A 20,453-nucleotide genomic window follows, 5' to 3' on the forward strand; every position below is an offset into this window, starting at 1 on the left:
TTAAACACCTTCATTTTGAAGATAACGTCAACTAACAATGCAAAATATCTGCAATGTCAGATTGTTCTGAATTTCAATCCTAGATATTTCTGCATTTTAACCTCTACCGCTTGCTTCAGGTATGGTACCAACATCTGGAAGAAAAGAAAATTAGAACACCACTAATAATCCTATCAGAGTTATGAAATCAGCGTCAGAATAAGAGAGTCTGTGTGAAGGATTTTTCAGAATGGGGCTAAGCTCCTACTTACTTGTCCTGGGCAAGATACTGCGCCTCTAACTTGGTATGAAAAGAATCAATTCCCAGAAGATAGAGTGCATCAGCAGCCTGTGCTGTCTTGCCCAGCGGCCTTTTGTAGCCAACCTTAAGGGCCTGGCAGGAGTGAGCACCCGTGGTGGGAGGGCATTCTGTGAGACAGACCCAGCAGTGAGTCATGGAAAATCCACTCTGTGTGTGCCACAAAGTGTAATCCAGAGAAGGGTGCCTTGGGTATCAAAAAATTGGGGAAACTTGTTCCCAGCAAAACCAGCTGAACCGTAGACTTTTAGAGGAGTTATACAGAGGAAGAAAGGTACTACAGAAATCTCAGGAGTTATAACAGATTTTTGGAAACATTATGCAGGCTGGTAACCATGTCTTTGCCTGTGTTAGTACTCCCTACCTTCCAGCGGTGGAAGCAAAAGTACTGTAAGTATTGAAATTATCTGCTCAAGTCACTTGCAGTGGAAACAGGAGTAGGACTTGGACTTCCAGTTCTGTGCTTCATCCATCATGAAAGTCATTCCATAGTGAATACACGCAGAAATGCATGTTATTTTTCAGTAGAATAATACCTGTACTGTCAGAAAGCAAAGCAACACTCCAGGATTGCAGATTTGTGTAATTCTTTGCTTTCCAAGAGAGAAACTGCAGAATAAAATATGTTGTACTCTAATTCACTTTCTTCCTGCCATCACCTTTCTTCCTCAGAATTTCTCTGATCTAGCCTGTGTACAAGTGAATTTTTAGATGTGAATGTTCCTGTAAGTAGTTGCTCAATGTGACTGTTTTTTATTACCGGACTGGTTGCTATTGCCTACATGCAACTAAGCACTCGTAATATCCCTTTGTAATTTGAGACCTCAGCTGACACATATCTCTCTGGGTTTCAGTTGCTCAGTTCAGCTGTTCAGGGTACAGTTAATACATGACGTTGCATGTTTGTATTACATTTATATTTTGTGAGCTCCAGTTGTTTTGCATGCTGTCTGCACACAACACATTCAAAACATACTCTGTTGCCTTCTGCAGTAGTTACCTGATGGCAGATGTGTTCATCTGACTAAACAACAGTAAAAGGAGGAGAAGAATGTTACACCTTCAGAAAAGATCTCTAATTTCATACATGAAAATTTGTGGGGAAAATAGGCTGTCATTGTATGCTGTACAGACCCCATGAACAGTAAGTTTGTAAAGACTGTGCAGACCCTGTAAACACTGAGTTTGCACCTGTAACCTCAAGGAATCTGAAACTCCTTTTAAGGCTTGTAATTCAGCTGTCAGTGGTCAGGATCAGTGGTGCAAACCTCAAATGTAGACAAGATAAGGAAAAAACCACCATTTGCACTTCTCTGTGAGTGAGATTCACACCTTGCAGGCACTTGTTTCCTCAGCGATGGCTGAACTGGGACCGTTTCCTAATCAAGATGATCTAAACTTGTCTTAGTCATTTGTTTCAAGTTCCTAAAATACATTTTAAGTGTTTTGAGTAGTATACAGCCCAATGTGATAAGCTTACTGTCATCGCAAAGCTAGCCTGTATATTGCCTTATGCTTCTCAGTTCTTTGGTGTTTTTACCCATATTTTAGTGTTTTTTGATTAGAGTTTCTTGAGCTGTGGAAGGACTATTGACGTGTTCCTCTCTGCTCCTCAGCAGTTATTCTGACTTCTCTATAGCAGCTTTTTTATTACCAGACTGGCTGCTGTTCTCTAAATGCAACTAAGCACTCATATAGCAGAAAGAATACTCCCCCGGTTCCCTGGCAAAGTGGCACAGCTTTCTACTATGCAAAGAGTTAGGTGAGATATCTCTGGAAAGCTTAGTGACATATATGAGCAAATACAGCACTAAATGCTACTGGCAGATTTAGAGAATGAGCCAACAAACTAGTTCTACTTAAGAGAAATAGAATTTTGTATGTACTTCTGCCTCTCCAGGGAGATGATTGTACCAGCTAACTCAAACCTAAAGCTGACTTCGTAAACGGATCAGAAAGAGACACAGACCAATACTTTCTGGAGACTCCAAAAAACATAGTCAATGGAAAAGCCTGATGTGAAACACAGTCTTACTAAAGGTGGAGTACATACTTGAGGAGAAAAATAGGTGAAAAAGTCTGGGAAGATTAAAATGCTGAAAATAAAAACATTTTAATTGCATACATGGGTCTGTTTTCAGTTGTTGTTTTTAGTCTTACATTTACTGAGCTTTATGGGCCAGGGACTGTATTTATTCAGGGTTTTGGACACTACCATCCAGAGCAGCATCTTATTCCAGGACAGTCCTAAGTTCTCCAGTCTTGCAGGTAACAGACATTAAGGATGCCGTGGCTACTTGACTTAAATTAGCATTTCCTCACTGTGCTTACAAAATTGTAACTGGAATTGGTACAGGAAAACCTTTCCTAAGTCCTTAATACAGTTATAGTTTTTGGCTGATTCACTGAGGTACGTTTAAGCAAGGGAATGAAACATGGCTGGCATTTCAGACGTATTCTTCTACCATGCTTATATATTAGAGTTCATTCTTTTTTAGGCTGTGGCATTTCAGTGTACCTGTAAGTGGAACAGTGCCACTTTGCAATGAAGCTGATGGTTCATTACACATGCTTTTTAGCCATGAACCTAGCAGTCATAAGACCAGAAGTAACCAATTGCACAGAATTCCAAGCTTTTCCCTTTAGGAACTATTGCATACATACATGTGTCATAAAACAACTTGATCTTTCCGTGCCACCCGCCCCAAGAGTCTGCTTCAAAGCTGTGTCACTCAGATGCATGAACAGCTGTGTGGCAGAGGAAATTGGGATGTGGTGTGTTGGTTTTTTTTGTTTTTTGTTTCCCTTTAGAATTTCCCCCAAATGTACATTTTGGGAAACACAATGCCTATCCCAGGAAAAGAGGGGAATTCTGCCTCTGATACCCATGCTTTCAAAATCTAGGAGTTAATTATTTAAGCAGATTTAAACATAGATCTTCCATAGAAATTTGCTGATGTAGCAACACGTTTAGACTAACCTGGGGATGACAGGTCTGAACCATGCCATTAACAGTGTCCATTTTGGAGCTGGCCTGTGAGGTCAGTTGTGCAGTAGCAGCTGTACAGCTGCACCTTCTCTTCTTCTATTCTGTGCAGGGCAGCTGCTACACACCCCAAATCACGGCCACAAAAGCATCATTTGCATTTAGTGATGATTTATCCAGTAAATGTTCATAGCATTCATTTCACATACTGAACTAACAAGAATAATACCAACGAGATCTGGAACAACATTAGCTGTCTCTTTTAGGGTAGTTTACAGGTACTGCTATGCCAGAAATATTTCTGGAAAAAACAAGGCTCAAATAGCCGTATTTGAGAGGCAGTTATACATCAGCAGGAAATCCTCTAGATTCACATACGCCTCCCTGCTCTAGCAGCAGACTGTTTCTATTCTGGTTTTAGAGTTTTATTTTTTTTACATGTACGGGAGGGAACAGGAGGAGCATGTGACCAACATCAAAGGTGGCTAGTCAGGTCCGCTAATTCTATGCAAAAAAACCCCCAACCGTTTACTCAGAACTATCCTACTTTAGCCAATGGAGTTTTAGCAGCAAAACATGTTTTTGCTGCTCTAGCCTGTGTTGGTGATATCATTATGCTGCCAGCAGGTACAGTTCCCTTAGCAAAAGCCTTAAAAGGCTGGGATAGTCCCGAAACCAACATAAGTCAAGGTTGAGGGGAATTGATTACATTGATCTGTTTCTCTCCACACTAGGGAATTTAACCCATTTAAATTTACCACCAATGTCTACTTCACTGTTAACTGTTTCCTACACTGTTTACACTGTTTACTGTGTCCTTTCACAGGACATAGTGAGCAGTCAATGAATTGGAAGGAAGGAGAGAGGAGACAAAAAAGCTGATAATATGCATTTACAAAGCTTAACTAATTTCGTGTACTTTGGTATTAACTAAAACCACCTCGGAAGTCCCTCCTGGCCAGCCACATGTCTGTGGGAGCACAGACGCTTGCTAGTTGAATATGTTCATATTATATGACTATAGTATGCCTAAGCATTTCCGTGTGTTGCCAGCCTATAACTGTTTCTGTCAGCGTAACAGAAGTGTATTATGTCTTGAGAGTGAGAGGGGATCTAGGATCTACTCATCAATCAGTGTAGAGGTGCCCTGATTAGTGTTTTCTTCTACTTTTGCTTGGGTCGCTTCTGAAAATCAAATACATGTTTAGTCAAACCGGCACTCTGCTGTTTCCTATTATATGTGATGCCTTTGTAACTCTGTTTAACCTCTACCTTTTGACTTGCTGAGGCAGCAGCTGGAATAATGACATACAAGGAAATGGTGAACTATAAACAGTGGAGATTGTCCGGGATAGGTGGAAGAGAACGTAGGCTGACCTGCGTAGTAGGAAATGGAACTGCTTTAGTAAGGACAAGTTAATGTTCAGGGTTAGTCACGTGAAGAGATTTTGCTGTGGGAGAGTTCATTAGAACTGAGTGTGCTTCGCCTTTCCCAGAATCATGAACAGCTACCCTCTCTTTTCAGCTGCAGCTGCACTTAGAAGACCAAGGATTATAAAGTGACAGGATTTTACAGTGTCCTTTCAGTTAGAATAGTCAAAATCACTAATAATCCTAAGTAATCTGAATTTATTATGTAGGTCCACTTAAATCACTTCAGTTTGGTTTACGAACTAGCAAATTAGATTAGTTCAACAGAAGTAAGCTTTAAAGCTTGCTTCTTGCCTGCATTTTTAGTGTGCATTTGTTAGATGAGAGTTCTTCCATTAAATCTGCACAGCTTTTCTAGCATGTGGTAGGTTGTAGTTCTAGAGTTTAGGAATGATTGTTGATATCCCATTAGGCCATTCACAGACTGCAAGCCTAAAAGAAAAGAATTATTTGGGCTGGGCTTACTAAGAGTTTAGCATTCTGATAGAGGTTTGCATTTAGTGTAATATCACTTTGATGAGTACTGTTATTTCTGCATCATGGGAAGATGGTTCTGTAAAGAAAATCTGCTTATTCATATCCTGTACAAGTCAGGAAAAGAGCCTGAATAGAAATTCTGCAATTCTGTTTTCCACTGAAATCTGTTTTCTTGCCCTGAAGTTTCTTCAGTGTTACTCTGCAACAAATATATAATCAAAAAGGAAATTTCCTTAACCAAAATTCTCATCTAGTAAAACAAAATTTAATAAAATCTTTGCAGAGATGAGATTGCTAAACCATACTTGCTTAAGCCATGGACAGTCTTTGATGCTTAGTCATGCAGGCTTGGTATACAACTAATTGAAATTGGTGGAAATCCAACTCTTTTCTTCTTCTTGGCACACTTTGGATTTGTCTGTCAGTGCACAAGGTTTTCATTTAGATTTTCTCACAGAACACAGAACATTGCTGAGAACCTTTTGTTAAATTTTCTTATCTGTATCAAGTCTGAAGTAACTTCTGGTTTCTGTTCAAACAAGAAGTCAAAATAGGTAAATGAGGGAGAGATTTCAATCATAGTCTCTATTACTGACGCAACTACAAACACTGAGTTTTGGTTCAACCTGTGCATTTCGGCCCTCTAGCAACCCTCAATCTCTTATATTTGAATGCAGTTTCTTTTGGACAATAGCCTGCTCTTAGGCCTGCAAAGCTAATTTTTCTTCTGGTCTCAAAGGTAAAATCTCTGTTAAAGCTAGTAATGAAAATCTGCTTAATTTCAGGCGGACGTGTGCCATGCGTACCAGATTGTACACCGAAATGGAATTCCAGATGAACAGATCATTGTCATGATGTATGATGACATTGCTGATAATGACGAGTAAGTGATGAATGTGCACTAGTCACAAACTGTATGGTTACTACAAACATGCCATAGTCATCAATGTGTTTTGAGTTTGTAGTAGTTTTGTAAGACAAGCCTTTAAAACCACTTGTGATATGCAGCGACATTTTATCCATCAGCACAATAATCCTCCTTTGAAATGTGCTCATGAGCTTTCTAAGGCTTACTCCACAACTCAGCATCAGTTGTGGCACTGAGGACTGCAGAGCTTCATTGTTACGAGAGTAAGTGATCTTAACTCCCAGGCATAACAGTTTACAGCAGGGAAATAGCCTAAACCCACAAACACCGGGAAGCTCCGTGTATGACTTGCAGGGTTTTTTTGAAAGGATGTTATCAGATTAACTCCCAGAATGTACATTCAACAAAGAAGTGTACATGCCGCATTCTTGGTGGCTGTCTAGAGCATATCACTGCTTTCTATACGAAACAGTTCAGTTATACAGCCTCTAATTCTGAGACAAATGCAGCAGAAATCAGCAGACTTCCCATGCACAGCAGCACTGGGAGGAAAGAGGAAAGGGGACTAAAGGCAAGACTGAAAGCAGAGAGATGATAGTATAAGAGACCACCTGCCTACATCTTCAGATTAATCGACACGATCTGAGGCGGGATACCTGAAGGTACTGTGAGGGTAAGGACACCTGAGGCGAGCATATGTAACTGACTGCATTGAAAAGGCCTTTATATTCTGAGATCACTTAACGACACATGCTGCGAGTACTCATACTCTCTCTCGGGCAAGCTGGCCAGTCAGGACAGTTTAAATGGTTTCCTAGTTGTTCTGTGGTCATTGTGTGGCACATGGCTAATTCTTCATATTTCTGTTCCGTTTAACTTCTAGAAATCCAACAAAAGGCATTGTCATCAATAGACCTAATGGCACAGATGTGTATGCTGGAGTGCCCAAGGACTATACAAAGGAGGTAGGAATGAAACACCATTCCCCTGGGAAAGTTCAGCATTAGCCAATGTTCTCAATAAATCCTTTCAGCCTGTAGCTTACACTCCAAAATGCACATAGTATAAAGCCTCCAGCTTATGCACTTGTATGGCTTGGCATGAAGTTTGGTGTTCATAAGTTGAATGTAAACAATAGATGCTTTGAAGTGAAGCAGTGGTCATAAAAGTAAACCTTTACACTGTTTCTGTGCTGGCACACAAAATAAAAGAAGGGAAAGTCTTGCATTCATAAATGTTGTAACTCAATCTGAAGAAGACTAATTGTTTCATTAAATCAGAACAGTAATCCAATCACTTGGTGATTTCATGATTCAGTATCCAAGTGAGTCATCAGTGGCTAATACATTATATAATGATAGATTGAAAAGGATGGCCAGCTAAACTTGCCATCCATGCATGGATCATGACTTTCAGAAGCCATCTTTCTAAATGAAGATTTTGTTGTTGTATTTTATGATCAGATTTAACTTTAATCCTCTTAAATTCTTAGGATGTTACTCCAAAGAATTTCCTTGCTGTTCTCAGAGGAGATGCGGAAGCAGTGAAGGGGGTGGGATCAGGAAAAGTATTGAAAAGGTAAGAGAAGTTTAATTTAGAAAATAATTGCATGTGTAGTTGTACATTGGCGCTGATTTCAACAAAAGAAGAGGGTAAGTAAGAGCAACTTGAGAATCCAGCAAGACTATTGATGGCAATTCCAGGTCATTCATGTTAGAAATAGAATGGTTCTGGTTTCTTAAACTGTCCAGCACCAAGAAGCAGCTGTTGATATGTGACTGGTATGGAGTCCAGTATAGATTAAGGTGTAAAAACTCTAGAGGATAGTGTCAACTGTATTAAAGTACTTGTTATTTCGACTATTGTCTTTTGCAAGAATGGCCATTCAAAGAGAGTTTTATTAAGGTTTGGAGACCTCTAGGAGGGGTTTGCTAAGGCTTGGCTTAACGTACATGAAGAGTTGTATTAGTCACTTGAAGTGGTGAGACTTAGCAGTCGGTGGCAGAGGGACAGAGATAGCTTAAACAGCTCGTCAGCTGAAAGAATTGCATGTCTAATCCCAGCCATGGTCTTTGTGGCAGATGTAAGATTATTGAGGCTTCCAATGTAATGAAATGGAATTATGGTTTGTATTTAATGCAAAAAAATCTTTGCGATTGAAAAAGTAGTATAAGCAATTAACCTTGTAATTGATGTATTATGTTTAAGGGATTTGTAAACTAAGTTACCCAAATTATTATAAGTTTGGCAATATTCTAATATATGAACAATAATAAATTGTAGACTGGCTGAGTAGAATATAAGATCTGTAATTAATGGGTGTAGTTTATAAAGGCTTATATAATTTAGATGATTCAAGAATAAAAGCAATATATTTGAGGGCCTAATTAGAAGACCTCTTGGAAAGATACCTGGTGTCAGTTATTCATCTTGCTTCTACAGAGTTTGAGATATGAAAGTATGATGTCTATTTACTAAGGTGCGTTATGTTTCTAACTCAGTACTACTGGTAAAGAGTTACATCATGTTATATTTTTCTATGTACAGTATTTCCTGTAAAACCTTTAAGAATTTAAATTTGACCATTTGAAAAAACTAACCTAGTTAAAGAAAAATTGTGTAAATGCCTATCTTTATGTGACAGCTTAATTTTAGAGACAAAGCAATGAAACAGAAGAGAAGAATCCTGCCCTGGCATTGGGGAGAACAAAAAAATGAAGGAGCAGGGCAGTAGTTGAATAAGCTATTGCTCTCAATTGTTTAAACTTCATCCTCCAAAGCTGAGATAGCAAATGATATATGCAAGGCATATAGGCAAAAAGTTAATAAATTGCTGCACAGTTACTAGATTGTTCTCTTCTAGTAGCTGGAATGAGTCAAGAGGTGACTATAAAGCATTTTTCGTTAAAAAAAAAAGTTATTTCAGAGCACACCTCACCTGTGAAAGCTTGATGTTACAAGTCAAATAAGGGAGTGGCTATGCAGAGTGCCAAAGACTCTTAGCTGCTCAGGAAGACAACTTGAACCCACATATAAAAGTCTTAGCTATTTACATTTCACCTTGGTCGAATTTTTTGCACTTATGGTCAAGTGTGGGAGCCAGAAAAATAACACCCAGCCCTTCTTTGTTAGGCTCTGTTGTGTGAATTTCCAAGTGGCCTGACTTCTGCTGTTGGGTGGGACAAAAATTCATACCCACTGCCCAAAAGGCTTCTAGGTTGTCTTCCAGGTTGTTCCCTAACCAGCAGGTTGTCGGCCAGGCAGAAGGCTGGACAACATCCCCTTGAGCTGCTGCAGTCGTACCTCTTTGCAGTCAGGAAGGAGAAAGAGCAAATACGGATTTCTGGACTACCGATACAGAGGGAGAGAGGAGGGCTTGGGTGCTCCTTCCAATGTGTTCACATTATTTTATATTTGTGACATATTATATATGTCCCTGGATACAGTTTAAAAGCAAAATCCCTTTGCAGATCTGGCTGCTAGGCCAAGACCGTAATATCACCCAAACATGATCTGCTTGGTTTAGAGTTCAGTAAAAATCTCCGGCAAATGGTGTACTACACAGACATTAGGGAATCAAAGCACACAGTGCTCAACTGACTGCAGAGCCACTTAGTACAAATGCCAATCTCGCCTAACGGGTGAGTTTGTATACAGATCAGTTCTTCATGGAGATGTAGGCTGACGCTGATTTGGCTAAGTACGGCCATACAGATCACAGCAAGGTAGTACATAAACATACCTAAGGATCTTATCAAAGAAGTTTTTATGGTTTATCGCTATGTTATTGGTGCTTCAGTATAACTTAGTTTTAAAAGCATTCCCTTTTTACCAGACTGCTACAAATGCCCACAATATAACAGATTCTTCAGTCAGGCATTAAAAAACAATTGTGCTCCCGCCGTACTCAACGTACCAGCCCCTGCCTACCCAGCAATCAGTTTACAGTTGGAAACGTGAAGTGTAATTGCTGAATTCCCCATGCTCGAGGGACTAGCCTATATCCCTGTTTTCATTCCTCTTGCAAACACTCATCTCCTCTCATAAGCACCCAAAGTAGTATGCTTTGGGAGGAAAAAAATATTACCAAGAGGAGGAGGTGCTTCACCTGTATTATTTTCAAATATTGACATGTCTTGGCATTGAGAAGCAAATGATGTTTGTTGTAGTGAAGATTAGGTTGGAGTTGTTAGAATTTGTTTGCAATTTTTTCGTTGCAGTGGTCCCAAGGATCATGTGTTTGTTTATTTCACTGACCATGGAGCTCCAGGACTTCTGGCTTTTCCTGATGACGATGTAAGCATTTTGGGGGATTACTTTGTCATAAAAAACATCCTTTTAGTGACATACTAAAATAATACGTAATAAATGTAAACCACAAAAATATTTGATGCACTGCCATATTGAGGGGGGAGGCAGAAAAGGAGCAACAGTCTCCTCATCACCCCCGTTTGGATTTTTTCCAGTTTGAATCTGAAGCATTCGAGTTGAAATTAAGTTGTGTCATTAACATTTCATTGGACTTTGATGGTCCAAGCACACTGTTTCACACAGGTATGACTTGGCTTTCTGGTGCACTACACATATTGCCTGGGACCATTACTCATCTTTTCTGGAGCGGTAAATACTAGAACGTTGTATTTCAGATGGGCAAAGCACTGGATATATTTAAGGGGAAACAGTAAACATTCACAACAGTTAGTTAGTATTTATTCCTATTAAGTGAATTGTGTGTCTATTGAACATACGTGGTTTTAATACAAGCCTTCTTATTTCACAGCTTCACGTGAAGGACTTGAATAAGACTATTTGGCACATGTATCATCACAAAAAATACCAGAAGGTAAACAAGCATATCAGAAGTTGTGAGATTAAAAGAGCAGCTGCATGGGAGAGAGAGATTTGTCTTCATTTTGAGAGTTGTTTAAAGCAGGAGGAAGCTGTTGCCCTGCAATGAAATTTGGATTAGGATTTTGCACTTATAAGGGTTGATCCTCTCCAAACTTTCTCTTTCCGTTTTTAGTTTACTGTATATTTGCAGTCAATGTTGAGATGTAGTGTACTGCCTTTTGGTAACGGTATATATTGCGACCAACGGTGGAGAAACAACATCTGTAACTACCACGCCCTCATAATACGCACCTGACTTGTTCTTCCTGTGCTTTGTTCACTTCAGACTGCACTGTTACTACAGGAAGTTTATATATACCTCATGTTTTTCTTACCATTACTAATAATGTTTAAGAGACTGTACCTCTTGTCAGAAAATTCTGTGCATTTCTTTCATTACAAGTAGTTTTAAGCAGAAAAACTAATATTTAGAACATTTTAGTAGCTTGCCTTTTTTAAGCAACTTTCTGTGGGAATCTGTCTACTATGGCTGGCTGTATTTAGGAACACGTCAACAGCCATTGGTTCCAGAAATACTACATTCAGTGATCATACATTGCTGTGCCTAAAGAGCAACTGTGTATTTGATTTGTGCTTTGTGCGTTAGTCAGTAGATCCCTGTGGATTCTGTAGAGATTAATAGCATCTTTTCATTGTGATTACGTTTCCCTTTTCCACATAGTGTAGTTCACAAAAGTGAAAAATTTATCTATTTGCTTTTGTGTTTTATTTTGTAGCATTATGGATAGCTTTTGTTTCAGGGATAGCAGTACAGGCCAGCTAGCTACAACTGAACAGCACTGAAGGACTTTTCTCCATTTCCTCCTGGAATTTCTTAAGGGCTCTGATTTATTTTATAGATGGTGTTTTATATTGAAGCATGCGAGTCTGGATCTATGATGAATCATTTGGCCGATAATATCAATGGTGAGCAATCAGTTAACTTACTGAACTCAAGTGTCACAACTTGTCACAGGCAGGACCTAAACTGATACTGTGTCAAGGATAGGTTCAAGGTACTTTTAGGTACAGTTTTAGCAAGGGAGCACAAGAATTAGAGCAAGTAGTATTCTCCGTTTATGGGAAGTTCCTTTTCAAGAATTAATGGAGTCTTATAAAGACCATCAGGTTTCTTTCAGTTTCTTGCAAATGAGAAGTTGGAAAAGTATTTCTTTTCAGGAACTATGTGGTTGCCCTTAACTGGTAGCAGTTAAATTATAGTGACATTTCTCAGCCTCAGCGCTGCTAACAGCAGGTGTGAAGTTCCTGCCGTCAGTTTCATTGAGTAGCAAAGGCACTTGGGAGACATCATTGCCAGGCAATTTTGCTACGCTCGTTTGCACAATAACCCAGGACGCGGAACTCAGATTTTTCAGGGTTTCTAGGCTCTCTGCTGCAGAGCTGTGAGCTCAGCCTTGATTAGGAATCACCACCTTTTCAAACTCCTGTTCTGTGGCAGGGAGACTGGGTGCTCTGGCTTTTGTAGTTTTGAAGCTGTGATTCCAGGGAAGACCGACCACGTGCCTATCCATGGCTTCCTGGGTCTTTGGCCCTGGAGTACGGTGCCAGGCACCCACCTAGACTTCTTACAGCCCTATCAAGGATTTACAGAAAGTTCACACAGAATGTTTCATATTGACAATTGGTCAAAATAAATGCTCAGTGAATCAGCATTTTTCAAAGTTTGTTCTACTGGAAATTTCCAGTGTGAGAACTCTGGTTTTACCACCAGCTCTGCCACAGACTTACAGTGGTGGAAAACTGACAATTTGTGTATTACACAACAAAGCTGTCTTTGGTAGCCTTCAATGGTGAACTACAAAGCTTAACTGGTTACTTAGTAAGCATTTTAAAGGGTGCTAAGAGTAGCACTTTATTACAAAGACAAGATTTAAGACTTTTTTTTGGCTTTTGAACTTGAGGTACACTCTGAGTAGAAACAACACTATAACTATATAAAAGCATGCCTAACGCTTTTTCATTTCAAAACTTGGACTTTCCCTCAGTTACACAAGTATGCTATGAGTTGACTTTGGCAAAAAGCCAAAATAGCTTTTGTCTTAATAATACCTGTAAAGATGTGTTTACAGTATTTCTGTTGTGTTAGAGATGACTTACTGGAAATGCTGTGCTTGGGGCAGATATTGTAGAAGTTTGTTTTGCTTTTCTCTCAGTGCAGAGTGTTATCCAAGAAAGGATATTACTTAGAAGGTGGCATTTTCTGGAAGAAAAGATGATTTAGGGGATTTACTCCACATTGGGAAAAAGTCCTCATTATTTAATAAAGAAAATGAATGTATAGATGGGTGTCAGTGCACAGTGTTCTCAGGCAGTCCTTTGAATTGTAGATTTTTCCCTCAGAATTGCATATTCTTCTTTAAACACCCCACACCACACATTTGGCAGCAAGGAAGGAGCTCTTATAATAGCACTGAGGCTGACTGAACAGAATGATTAACAGGCTTCTTTCCTTCCTGCTATTTAGAAGTAAATGGCTGAAAGCCAAAATACTTAAGCAAATATATCACGTGCAGCAAAGTACTAAATCATGGGTGGGGTTAAAAAAAAAAGAAAAAAATTACTTTCCATTTGTCTTACAGTTTATGCAACAACGGCTGCCAATCCCAGAGAGTCATCTTATGCATGTTACTATGATGATGAAAGGCAGACTTATCTTGGGGACTGGTATAGTGTGAATTGGATGGAAGATTCAGATATGGTAAGTTACTTAAGTGAGGTTTCTGCATTTTCATGCATGAAAAATTACTATGCTTTTTAAAAATAGCTCCTTAACAGGATTTGTGAAAATATTTGTTTTTATGTGAGACTGAAATCAACAAATTGAGTTGGTAAAAGTATTTCTCTACTACTCAGAACCATATATAATCTTTATTTGTTCAGGCCACTAAATTTATTTCTGAAACTGATTTTCAGAAACATTGTCTTCTTTTGTTATTTATAAGATTAGAAACTGTCTAATTTCTAGTTTCAAATTCACATAATCTTGATTTGCTAATCTGAGACCACATCTCCAAATTTGTTAAACAAATTGGGCAGTTCAGCAAGCGGTACCTCTGCTTCAGGGATCCTTAAATACTGAACTGTGGGTAAGCCATTTGTTAGCATAATGGAAAACAGTATTAATGAAACAAATCTGGGATTTGTACACTAGCCCACTCCCTTCTTGCCCATTTGCTGGGAGATTAGGAGATCACTAAAAGCAATTTGAGAATATGCTGTCAAATCTTCTTTTCAGTTTTTACTTTTGTGTCTTTCAAAGCTCTTGCCCCATACTTCCTTCTTCATACTGGCAGCTAAGACCCTTTCCAGGTTTCCTTGCATTTTTAGAATAGCTGAATTTAAGTATCTGTGACCACATGGAAGTTTCTTCATGCAGGAGGATCTAAGAAAAGAAACACTCCACAAGCAGTTTCAGCTGGTGAAGAAACGCACCAACACCAGCCATGTGATGCAGTATGGAAACAGAGTATGTATTTGAGCGGGCCTCCTGGTTAGGTGTATCTTAAAACCTTTTGTGCCCTATACTTTCATGCCTTCAAAAAAACAAACACATAAAAAAATCACTGTAAACTGGCAGGGTTGATTTAGAAAATGAAACTGTTCATCTCAGAAGACCACTTAGCATTTAAGAGATGATGGTCCTGATGCTAAAGGAAATACAGCCTTGTGTAATGCTTTAATCCAAGGAGTCAGGATACCAGTTGTCCTCCAAGCTCTGCCAGCAATTTAACACTTCACTTCAATCAAGCATAAGAAGGGTATTTACCACTTCCAAGCATATTATGAATATTAATGAAATGTTAATAAGTACATTGATCCCTCAAATGGGAAGAGCTAACAGGTCATATATGATTTATAATAGTCCCATTATTCAACAGATTAAATATTTGTTAAAAAAAAAAAGAAAGAAGTCAGATTACTTAACCTGATGGTCTCTTTCCCCACAGTGATTTTTGGAAATAAAAGTTCCCTGATTTTTGACAGCCTTGACCTGGTATTAAAAAACCCAGTGCACACACACACACTTACAACCCTATGATCTCCTTTATTTTCTCTAATAAAGCAAGCTTAGAGAATTAGGTTTGCATGGCAAAGCAAAGACAGACTACCTGCGGGAGGTGATTGACAGTTTCCATTTGTTTACTTTCTAACCTTCAGAGCATCTCCTCCATGAAAGTGATGCAGTTTCAGGGCATGGGGAAGAAAGCTACCCCCATTTCCCTGCCACCTGTAGAACACTATGACCTGACGCCTAGTCCTGATGTGCCTTTTGCAATCATGAAACGAAAGCTGATGGCTACCAATGACATTTATGAGGCTAAGAAGATTGCTGCAGAGATGAAAACATACCTGCAGGTAAGCAAAAAAAAAAAAAAATTGAACTACACATGAGGTCAGATCCAGATTCGTTTCCATCGTAAGCAATGGCAGAAGTAGCACCCCTGAAGCCAATGGGATTGCTTCCGGTTTTTGCAAATTGCAACAAAATTACTCTTCAGACTGGTAACCTCTAGCTGATGGTTTACTCTTCCTTTAAAATTCAGGGATCTGTTCCACAAGGCACATTCAGTAGTGAATGTGGTAAATGTAAGCAAATGCAAAATTCAGTCTCACAGCTTTTATTGCCAGGAAGTTCCTCATCTGCATCCATAGGGATTCTTGTTGGGAGGGCTTATTCTTTGGTATTAGAGAAACTCTTGTCTCAGTAGAACTGAAGTCTCCCAAATCAAATAAATCCTGCAGAATGGTGGTCAATATTGGTGCTGTTGGTGTTTTCTGTCTTCCTACTTTTCATTTGTGTGTTAAGAGACGGGTCCAAAAGACTGTGCTAAAAATAAATGGCAAAATTAGGTTCCTTAAAGAGCCCAAGAGTTGAGGGAGGTTTCAAGAAAGAGAAATTTCATTCGAAGTCTTCAAATTAGGTTTCAAAAAAGCATGTTTTAAGTTCTTGTTGTTTTATGCGCAGGTGAAAGAATTTATCCAAGAATCCATGCGAAAGATAATCACCTTAGTAACAGGATCGAAAGAACAGACCAACCAAATTCTGTCAGACAGATTGACCATCAGCAATTATGACTGCTACCAATCAGCGGTGAACCACTTCAAAGCTCATTGCTTCAACTGGCACTTACCCTTGGTAAGTCTACATTAGATGTAACCTGATAAATGTACCAGTAGAACAAGTACAGTAGTCATAAGCACGTCTGGAAAATCAGCTTTTATTAAAAAGCTAGCTTGGGGGCAGTCATACAGCTTAGTTTTAGAAAAAGGGTAAGGAATGTTTTGGGAAGCAGGATACCACTTCCACTACACCTCTAGATAAGCAAAAAGATTACTAAAAATATTTTTAGTAAACACAAAACCAAAAAGAATCCCTAATTTTTACTAGTTAGTGCTGTCCCATCATCAACTCTCTCCCCAGAAATCCCAATGTTTAATAAGTCATGTTGTATTTCTGCTTGAAGCATCTCTACTGGCAAAACAGAAGCACAAGCACCACCACTGTGAATTCATAATCCTGGTACATTGATTTCTGTGTGGTGATTGTGTGTTGCGTAGTTCCTTGCAATAGCCTAGCTGCTAATTCCATGGTCTTGTTGAATTTGTGAAAGCCACTTTTTTGTTTCGGGGTTTTATTACTGTCTACTCTTCTTGGGATCCCAGTTGAGGAGCAAATTCTGTTGTGCTAAGCACTGTTTAGACAAGAATAAGAGAGGTCAGTTCCTATTCCAGAAAGCCCAGTCCTGATGTCAGGCAAGATAACCTAAGCAGGCAGTGGTGTGCGGTAAGATGAGTCAACAGCAAATTAATTGATTCTAGCAGAAAGCAATGGGACTACTGGCAGTTAGCCAAGATTTAAGTACTGTATACAAATCAAAAGCAGTTGCACTCCTTCAGTTGGAGCTTCTAATCAACCAGGCTATTATGAAGCCACATTGATCTGTTAAACTTTTAGTTCCTCTTTAGTGTTTTGTTTTGGTTTTGTGGGTTTTTTGGAATGAAATTGGTTAGATGGGTGAGCCTTGCCTAAGGGGCGGATATGCAGCAACAGCTGAATTTACCTAATGAAGTTCAAAGAGCAAAGTGCACAGAAGAGAGATCCATTTAGCCTAGCACTAGATCGTCAAGACTGTCAGTTAAACATCTTGAATATTAATAGCATCTCTAAATTACTTCCACAGTTTTGTTTGGATAAACAATGCCTGCTTTTTATCACTGAAGTTACTAACAGTGTTTGTTTGTTTCAGTATGAGCATGCACTGAGACAGCTGTATGCCTTGGTCAACGTTTGTGAAGGAGGATACCCCATTGACAGGTAATGAGGTTCCCAGATACACGCTGTGGTTTTATCTGTGGCTAAAAAAGCAGAAGCTAATAGGCAGATGAAGCATAATGCTAAAAGCTTCTCACTTCTACTCTGTTGACCATTTTGTCGGTAAAGTTCTCACTCTAAAGTTATAAATGCTTATTTTGGAAAGCGTATCATTATTGGTCCCCTCCCACTCATAATGATCCATTTCCCCAGTAACCCTTTAATTTCCTTGTTGAAGGCCCTCAGGGGAAATTATAGCCAGTCAGAGGATCCCACTGCACCGCATAACAAAACAGCATGACTGGTGCAAGGGTGTTGCCCTGTAACGCCTGTATGATCTTACGCTGAAGCAAGGTTGGGAACTGCTGTATTTTCTCCGCTGCCCCCTCAGCTGCTGGCTCAGAACGCCACAGCACTGCTGGGTTCTGGTGAGGAAAGGGAATATGGCGTTGGGGCCCTCATCTGTGAGCACGTGGTAGGAAAGCAGGGAAATAACGGTCCAGGCTGACTCTTACGGTGGTGCGGGAGGGGCAACGGAAGCACAGTGTTGAAATTCTGTCTTGGGAGTTTACAGTAGAGCGTGGGATCCTAGCTTGCAAGTCACGCGAGAGGAAGAAAAAGGGGAGGGGAAAGCAGAGGGGCAGGGAATGGGAGGGAGGACTGGTAGTTTAGGCAGCGTGCACGTGCAACCCAGAAGGTGAAGAGCTGCTGCCCCCACTCCTGGTGGCATCCCGCTGCAGTCAGTCTGGGAAATAGTTTGAGAGCAGAGCAGCTGAAAAGTTTCTCATCATTATTGTTCTCTGTTGCAGAATATGCCTGGCAATGGATCAAGTGTGCCTTGGGTATTGATGGAAACAACAGTCCCTAATAGAACCCTTACTACAAGGGATAACTTTTCATAACTGTAATAATCCAGACTTTGCATGCATGCAACATGAAGAGAGTCAGCCACTGTCCTGGAACTGTGCTGGGAGCTGAGGCACCTGCCCGTGAGCAACGCAGCACTTGCCAGCGCTCTCCCCTGCATCCCCACCTGCTGCCAGCCTGCTGGTTTGACAGAGGCATTTTGGCAGAGCACCTGGAGCTTTCAAGATGGATGATTTGTTTCAAAGCACAATGCTCTTAAGAATCTGTGGACGAACACTACACGCCACCTATCAGTGATTGCTAAATCTATGCTAAATTTAAACATTGAGTCATTAATTCTGGAAATTTTTTTATACTATTCCTAACTATTAGCTTTTTAAAAAAAGGTAATGAATTCCATTACAGTGAGTGATTTGCAGATTGGTTAAAGAGTGAAGAAACCAAAGCTTGTTCTTTAACCTTTAACTCCTTAACAGTTTGAAGAAATGCGTTGCATTCGAGAACTATCAGATGTGAACAGCACAGTTAAACTGTGAACGGTCAAAGTCTTTGTGGGTAGAAAGCACTGTTTCCCAAAGAAAAACAAATATCTAATGCTGTAAATTTAGCACCGGTATGTTATAATTAAATGTATATACACACAAAGCTGTGGGAAGTCATAGAGTACAGGAATTGCCTGTGAATAAAAATAAAGTCGACAGTTTCATCAGCCTGCAGGGCAATACAGTGTTAGACATCTTGTGTCTTGAAAATTAATGAGCTAATTGATTTTATGATATTGCATTAAAAGGTTATCTATCCCTTGAAGCCTTTTATAAGACAGGTCTCATCTCAAAAAAATCCCAAACCAACAAAAAACAAAACAAATCCCAAAAATCCCAACCCAAAAGCAACAACAACAAAAAATATCAAAAGCCCAAAATCACATTTGAAGGCACCACTCCTTAGAGGTGACTCAGTAAATGACAAGCAGGGGGAAAATTAAAGGTTATAAAGTGATTCAGAATAGTTTCAGGTTCTCCATACCTTTTTACACATGGAGACAGGAAACAAATACTTCAGGGTTCTTTCCAAAGTGTGTTAAAATATGCAAAATTATCTCATGGGAAAAGAACAAACTTTAGCAAAAACTAAACCAGCATCTCCAGGATGGAGAGAGTTCTGGGTAGCTCCACTCAGGGGAGAGAGGTTATAAAGAATGTAACTGAAGCTGCTTTTATATAAAGAAGAGCCAGATAAAGCCAGGAGCATTAGCACTTTCAGCTGTCTGCTGAGTGAGCGGGTGAGCACGAGAAATCCCAGGGCACAGCTAGTGTCAAGATGGATAGGTAAAGGTAAAAGTATGCGGAACTAGGCTTTAGTGAATTAAGAAACGGAAGTTTGCACCCTGGGAGTCGTTGGAAGTTCAGGTACGTGCTGCTTTTGAGTTGCTTCTTGTTTCTTTTCAGCTGTAAAGCTGGGGGGTTTTAGCAGAAATCTAAAAAGAGTATGGAGTTCTTGAGTGCCTGAATGTGTTGCAGGTGTTCCCCTGATGGTAGGAGGAGGGGTTGGCCACACAGGACGGCTTTCAGGCAGTCTGGCTGCTATCACGAAAGGGTGTATTAAGAGCCCCCAATCACTTTGAAAGAACAGGAGAAATGACTCCTTCAAAGCCCTGTTTGAATAAATGCATTACGTCTACGAAGTTTTACACATCTCTGCTCTGTTCCTTGCCCTAGAAATCCAGCCCGCTTCTCAAGCACTTGGCATCATCAGTTCGTATTTCTAACAATTTTCTTCACCCTTTAGAAATACTCTCTTTCCTCTGAAGTATTCAGAAGAGGCTTTTGCTCTTTTGGATTTTCTTACCTAGAATGCAGAGGTGAAAAAAAAGCCCTCCAGGTTCTTCACAGACAGCATCACTTTACAGCCAAGAGTCTCCAGCTGTACTAAGTAGGCCTCAAAAAGTAATTATCAGATGAAAAAGTAGCTGCTAGCAGACACTTTTATTTTCACACATTACCGACACCCAGGTGGCACTTGTACCTCGCTACCATTGCGTGCCCTGACCCTCCTGCCAACCCTTGCAGCTCTGAGGATGCAAAGCTGAAACGCGAAGGAGTGAGATTTTGTTCTGTCCATTTTCCTCCTGCAGGAGTGATTTCCAGAGCTTCACCATCCTAAATGCTGCCCGTGGCCTTGTTGCCCCCTCCCTCAGGGATGTGCTGAAATGAAAGAGAGAGGCAATCTGCACCCACAATACCGTCGGAGATGCAGCAGGTTCTTACCCACACGCCACAAAAAGCACTAACGTGCTATTGAA

General features: G+C 39.9%; 1 protein-coding gene across 5 annotated transcripts in view; it reads left to right on the top strand.

The window, feature by feature from the left end:
- LGMN (legumain) overlaps positions 1 to 19,646 on the top strand; it is a 28,463-nt gene extending 8,817 nt beyond the window's left edge. For 4 of the 5 annotated variants that reach the window (XM_082316972.1, XM_082316974.1, XM_082316975.1 and 1 more), the window contains 12 exons: positions 5,978 to 6,075; positions 6,944 to 7,025; positions 7,553 to 7,638; positions 10,281 to 10,356; positions 10,841 to 10,903; positions 11,811 to 11,877; positions 13,551 to 13,669; positions 14,348 to 14,437; positions 15,130 to 15,327; positions 15,938 to 16,108; positions 17,220 to 17,287; positions 18,094 to 19,646. In XM_082316972.1, coding sequence (XP_082173098.1) covers positions 5,978 to 6,075; positions 6,944 to 7,025; positions 7,553 to 7,638; positions 10,281 to 10,356; positions 10,841 to 10,903; positions 11,811 to 11,877; positions 13,551 to 13,669; positions 14,348 to 14,437; positions 15,130 to 15,327; positions 15,938 to 16,108; positions 17,220 to 17,287; positions 18,094 to 18,133 — 1,158 coding nt within the window. In that variant the 3' untranslated portion in view covers positions 18,134 to 19,646. The remainder of the gene's footprint in view (positions 1 to 5,977; positions 6,076 to 6,943; positions 7,026 to 7,552; positions 7,639 to 10,280; positions 10,357 to 10,840; positions 10,904 to 11,810; positions 11,878 to 13,550; positions 13,670 to 14,347; positions 14,438 to 15,129; positions 15,328 to 15,937; positions 16,109 to 17,219; positions 17,288 to 18,093) is intronic. The other variant, XM_082316973.1, reaches the window with a different exon arrangement.
- The last annotated feature ends 807 nt before the right edge of the window (positions 19,647 to 20,453 follow it).

Source organism: Platalea leucorodia (assembly GCF_965183815.1).
Source record: "Platalea leucorodia genome assembly, chromosome: 7".
Lineage (NCBI taxonomy): Eukaryota > Metazoa > Chordata > Aves > Pelecaniformes > Threskiornithidae > Platalea > Platalea leucorodia.